The following is a 6,055-nucleotide window of genomic DNA, read 5'->3' on the forward strand; positions in this document are numbered from 1 at the left end:
GAAGGCCAAAGCTCACTTTGTGCAGTTGCACGGGGGGTAGTGGCACTGTGTGCAAAGGGCAGCGCTGGCCTCTTCAGAGTTGGAGTGTGGAGAGGGGATTTTTTTTCTCTGCGTGTGTTTAATTTGAGCTTTCCAAGGCAGCCAGTTGGAACTGCAGAACATAATTTAGGCAATAGCCAGCTCTGGCATTGTTAAAGCAAGCACACCCCGCTTTATAGCCCAAGTAGGCAACAGCAGAAAGGCACTCTGCTATCACCCACAGAACCCACGGCAGAGAGCACAGGGCCTAATTACTTAAATAAAATGAGCAAACATTCCATTAAAACAGGATGATGTAATCCGGAAAAGGATAACCAGAAATTTTAGAGTTAACATCCTCAAAATCTGAATAATAAAAAGCATTTTAATTTTCCAAAGTTTAAAGCTGACAAAGAGTCCATTTCCTCTTTTTCAGTGAGAACATCAGGAGTGGTAAGAAAGTCAAACAGGCAGAACGTGATGGACTGTTACATTAAAATACATGATCTGCCACATGCAAATGAGATTTGGTGAGAGGTGGCAGGAGACAAATGATTACTCAGCAGGAGCAATGGATCTGCTTGGTTGATTCAAGTCCCCATCCTACAGTAGCTCTACACAGATTTATTCAAGTAGAATGATCTAGTCCAAAGAGAGGTTCTCTGAGCCCTGCGCTTCAATTAATTTCTCATTCTATTGATTAACTGCAGATACCTTATCCCTCCTATTAATCAACCCTAGTGCATTTCCAGTCCCTGACCAGTGGGCAGTCCACTGGTGCTTAAGGACTAGCAAAGAAATAACCAACCACAACTCTTGGCTTCCATGGGGCAGACTTTTAATGGTTAATAAAAATAGGAATGGCGCCACAACAGCCTCTCTTCTCAATCTCATCTACTAAAAAGAAAAGCAGGAGCCAGGAAAAGATGCTGACACTGTTACCTGTTAAAGAGTTTTTCAACAATTGGTACTTTTGTCAGTCCTATTCAATGTTATGCCTAAATGTTTACATTATAATATAAAATCTCATAATTCACCTTGAAAATAATATGTTTTTCTTATGACAGAAAAGAGAAAAACGCAGTGATTTTAAAAGACTGTTGAAAGCCATGGTAGATCCCCAGAAAAGACTGCATATCTCATGATCCTTGATGGCACCAGCCTCTCAAACACATGGCTTTGATCTGCTCTGCCTAAGTAAGAAAGTGTTTAAGCAATGTACTTGGAAAATTTTTATTCTCATCCTCCATTTCTTTATCTGAGGGCTGCTCAGCTCTAGATTTTTAATTTAATCTGTTTTATAGATGGCTACTTGCAAAATTGTGTGGAGTTAGGCTAAGTTTTGAGTTTTCCTATGACAGGGAAAGATCCAGCCTAGATCTCAAATTCTCACTTCATCTTCTCTCGGCACAAGTGTGTATTCCTGAGTGACAACCAACCAACTTTGACATGTTGCTGTAAGGCACACAATAAATTATAGACCCCGCTCCAAAACTGTGAATGTATTAGTGCTGCTGCTGCAACTGCATAAAAATCTTATTTTGGGAAAACATGATGCATCCGCCCCAAACTATGGACCCAGAGTTTCCCAGCAGGTGAGTGAACAAGCGTGGAGTCAAATGGAAATGGTGTATGTTGAACCAAATAATACCCAACAGCATCTGTAAACAAAGGCAGAAACAGAAACAAAATCAAAGCCTCTTCCCTTATCCTTTTCATTCAGTAGAACCAGAGCTATATATTTATGGTTTGTCGTGGAAGCAGAACATTCCTGACTGTTGTTAGAATTACAAACGAGCAACACTGAAACTAATTCAGAGAAGGAAAGAGCTGCTGGCCCTGCTGCAGTGCCCAGGTGGAGCAGGTGCTGCTGAAGGAAGCAGATGAGAGTGATGGACTTAGACATCCACACTCAGCACAGAGAATGGAACTGACAATATCCCAACATTCAACAACCAGCATTATTTTCTTTAAAATATCCTTCATGGTGGGTATGACTCCCCAGACAAGGAATGCAGCAGATGAGTAGGTAGCAAAGCAGTCCAGTTGTAGTGTGTTGGCCAAATTCCAAGTTCAGTAATTACACTCTGCTCTTAAATTCTCCCCGCAGCTCAGCTGGAATAAAGCTCTTTTTCAGCCTGTCCCGGAGCATTGTGTAGTGTTTCTGTGAAGCTGTACAACACTGAAAAGTATCTCCTCCCATTAAAATTGCCCAGGGAATTTAGGTAGACAGAAAGCTATTACCAGAGTTGGAATGTGGGCAGAACACCAAGGTTAACTTATACTTGCATGGGGATCAAGGGATCTTTGCTGACGAGGAGTGTCAGACCCTTATTAAAGAGCACAAGTGGGAATAGCTCACTGTGCTGCCTGAATACAAACCCGGGAACCTGGGATCTCCGCACCTGGAAGCGACCCAACACCTCGGATGTTTCCTAACAGATGACTTTACAAAAGCCTCTCATGCTGCAGAGTGTCTTATCATTACCTTATTTTTTTATTTAGTAATATTTATGAAGTTGTTTGTTGTTTAAAATGTTCCAGAAACTTTTTTTTTTTTAAAGACCCCATGAACAAAAACCAAACTGCATTTTAAAAAAGTCCACCAAGAGAAAAGCAGCAATATAGCCCAAATATGTTGAGGCAAGTGTTTTAATTTCAGTAAGTAGATACACCAAGAACCCCACAGAGTATTCAAGTATTTAAGCAATCTGAGCCAGGCCGGCAGCAGGAGTGAAAGCATTCTGTGTTATGTTAAATAGATAGATGTAACAGTTTTCTTACTCTCCAAAGTAGGAGTCATTTAAAATATTTAGGTAACTGACTCCCAAATTCATTTATACCCCAAAAATTTATACTTACTAAACAAGAATAATTTAGAACAGTCAATGAACAAATTCCTGTAGGAAGGAAAAAACTCCAAATCCATCACATACACTGAGTCTGTTATTTGTATTCTGTGCCTTTTTTTTCCTTTTCTTCCTGTAGTTGCCTTTCTTCTTTCAGCTCAGGGCAGCTCTAAGCTTGGGGTTTTAATTTCCCTCATTTCTTTACTCTCAAATTTTTTATATTTCCTTGTGTGCAGCCACCTGAGGATGAGCAGCACAGCGATGCCAATGCCAACAGTCAGGACCACCACAGTGACCACAGCACTAATGCCAGCTGCCAGCTGCTTCATGCAGAACGCTGGGGGCTTTTCATCCACATAGTAAATCCAGAGCTTTTCAATAGCCAGAGCATCTCCATTGACTGAGACAGTTAATTGACTGTTGGAATGAAATATAGAGTCATTGTTTACATCTTTTTCAAAGTAATAGGCCACATCAGCTATATCTACATCCCACCTGGGTTTCTTGTTCTGGTCCAGGCGGATTTGGATAAGTGGGGGGTCGTACTTGATGGCTGCAATGTACTTGGGGTGCAGCTTGTACCTGCTCTCAAACAGCTGTGTCAGGCCCTTTGCCACGTCGGGAACATCGAAGGCTCTGGAGCTTCTCTTGTGTGTCAGCTCAATGTAGATCCACCTTGTCCGGACCAGCTCGCTGCAGCTCAGGCTCCTGTCTCCCTTCTCAGTTCTCCTCACACCAGCAGTGTTCACACACCAGCAGGTGCTGGACTGATTGCACTGCCTGGCTTTAAAGACACCACTGTCCTCACAGTCAGGGTTGTAAATGCCATCACTGTCTGACAGCCCATGGGGAGGTCTCCAGAAGCGCTTCTCCTTCAGGGGGATCATTTCTGCCTTCATCAGGAAGCATTTTGAAGTCAGGGTTGAGCAGTCTACAGGGTGATCTGAACCTGCCAGCCTGCAGGTGCAGTTCCCAGGGCTGTCCTGGGCACACACTGCCCACTTGTTGGTTGCACAGGTACAGCTGTCATGGGCTGATGAAGCGACTGCCAGAATTAAACCCAGCACAACCCCAAACAGACGCTCCATAGTGCAGGAGAAAAGCACAGATGAAGTCCTGAGTGACAGCAGGCAGCATCCAAAGCTTTAATCCACTGATGGAGCCTGCTCATTCCTACACCCTGGTGTGCTGCTCCCTTTATTGATTCAAATCAGACCCACCAAACAGGTTCTTCTTCCAAAACAACTGGCATCTCCTTCCCAAATCCCAGTCAACAGCTTCCTGGCTCCCTGTTACTTCTCAGGGAGTGGCACCTGCCTCCAGCCGCCTCCCTCGCTCCTGCTTGATGAGGAAACAACAGGGAAGAGACAGCAGCCAAGCTCCTACCATGGGCTTCCCTTATGGATTAAAGACAAGCAGCTGGCCCTTTCCCTTTAGACTTTTTATGGACTATATGCAAATGGGTGTTTAAGGAGTTTCTCTCATTTCTTTTGGAAGAAATCCTACTCCTCCACTCCACTCCTTCACTTCCATCATGGTTTTTCCTCTGTCTTTCACCGCACAGCATCCGTATCATTCCACTATCTAGATTCTTATCAGTTATGGACTTTCTACTTTCATAGCTTATTAAATAAAGCCTTTGGGAGTTTTATGTTTGCTGCCTGGAGCAGGTGTCAATTCATGAGGAACCACTGCCGACCAGGTTGATGGCTGCTCTCCTGCACAGAGAGCACAGGAGTACAGCTTCATTTTCCAGCACGGAAAGCTTCTCTCCCACCTTTCCTTTGGCACATGCTCATCCCAAGGCAGCACTAGGAATGCTGATTTTCATGCTTATGCTACCCTTACAAAGTTGTTCGTTATTTCTGAAGAAATTTTTTAATCTGAATTTTAATGACACCTTTCACAGAACACTCCAGTGGCTCCCAAGTCTCCCAATGAACTACAAACCCATATTACCATGTGCTTTGGCAGCAGCTGACAGAGACTTTCCACTTTGCATTAAGCAAGTCCCATTCATTTGATTTGTCAAACCCCGTCAGACTCTTTATAAATCGTTACTTTGGGACCAGTAATAACCACAGGGCAGCGTGAGCACTGTACTGCCAGCCACGTGCCTTGCAGTCAGCTCCTACCTGTGTGCTGCTTACCTGAGCACTGCCCCACTTCCAGTCCGTGCCAGCTCCTGCACTCATGGACTATTCAGAACTCAGAGTAGGTGTAAAATCAGAGCTCTACATGGAAACAGGATGTAAATACCCTCTGCCAAAGCAGGACACAATCTGGACATTCCTTCAGGTAACAATACCTGTAGCTACCTTTCTTGGAAAATAATTGAGATCTACAGCTATAAGTATTATTAAAATTACCAGGTAAGTCAATTTGTCATGTTGATGATTCTGTAATAGTTTAGCAACTCTTTTCCCATTTTTAAGTCATTCATTTACCCACACTACAATAATCTCCTTTTTTAAAATTTTCACCTCCCTCCTTCAAAGTCAAAATCCATTTAACTATCACCTGCCTCCTCATATCTTGTCTTTATTTTATTTCACATTATTTAAATGCCAAATGTGAAATATAGTTCAAAATAAAAGTGTACTTCTTCACTGACTTTTTCTTTTACTGGTGGATTTCACCCTCTGTAAATAAGGAAGGAACAGACTTACTTTAAAGACAAGTTTTTCCAACTATCTATGTACTTATATATATTTATATATGTTAAAAATATACGTAATGCCTCTATGACACCAAAAAAAGTATTATTTCTTTTAATCCATGCTAAGCTGTAACAGTACTACAAGAGTTAATTATTTAGAACAGCAGGCTGTAAAAGGAATAATCCTGTAGGAAATGTGGAGTGCATTATTTCTTTAGTGATCTCTGCTGCCATGGAAACAATTTCTCAGCACAATTCTAAACCTTGTAAAAGTAGGGCAGTGGGTCTATGTAAAGCAGCAATTAAACAACCCGAATACTTTTATCTAGGCCATTAAATACTTTGTCCAGCATCACATGTGATTACAGTGTTCACTGGGATGTTAAACCACCAGCTTGTTCCCGTGGGGATGGATGAAGTCCCTTATCCCTCACTTCCTCAGGGGTGCACAGCACCAGCACAGCACCTTTCTCTCCCCATGCAGACACTTGGGGTGCTCAGCTGTGCCACACCCCCCTTTTGGGGTGCA

General features: G+C 42.7%; 1 protein-coding gene across 2 annotated transcripts; it reads right to left on the reverse strand.

The window, feature by feature from the left end:
• Positions 1–407: 407 nt before the first annotated feature.
• TACSTD2 (tumor associated calcium signal transducer 2) lies at positions 408–5,522 on the reverse strand. 2 transcript variants are annotated; one of them, XM_048313678.1, is made up of 2 exons: positions 3,450–5,522; positions 408–3,284 (listed from the first exon to the last, which is right to left on the reverse strand). In XM_048313678.1, exons 1-2 carry the CDS (start codon positions 3,953–3,955, stop codon positions 3,026–3,028), a joined length of 765 nt encoding a protein of 254 aa, XP_048169635.1. In that variant the 5' UTR covers positions 3,956–5,522; the 3' UTR covers positions 408–3,025. The 2 variants fall into 2 exon arrangements, with proteins under 2 accessions (XP_048169635.1, XP_048169634.1); XM_048313677.1 differs by having other exon boundaries at positions 410–5,519.
• Positions 5,523–6,055: the final 533 nt, after the last annotated feature.

The sequence above is a fragment of the Corvus hawaiiensis genome, chromosome 9, assembly GCF_020740725.1.
Source record: "Corvus hawaiiensis isolate bCorHaw1 chromosome 9, bCorHaw1.pri.cur, whole genome shotgun sequence".
NCBI lineage: Eukaryota > Metazoa > Chordata > Aves > Passeriformes > Corvidae > Corvus > Corvus hawaiiensis.

Bases quoted from the DNA above. Each gene is read 5' to 3' on its own strand.
- TACSTD2 (XM_048313677.1), bottom strand. From the start codon at position 3,955: ATGGAGCGTCTGTTTGGGGTTGTGCTGGGTTTAATTCTGGCAGTCGCT.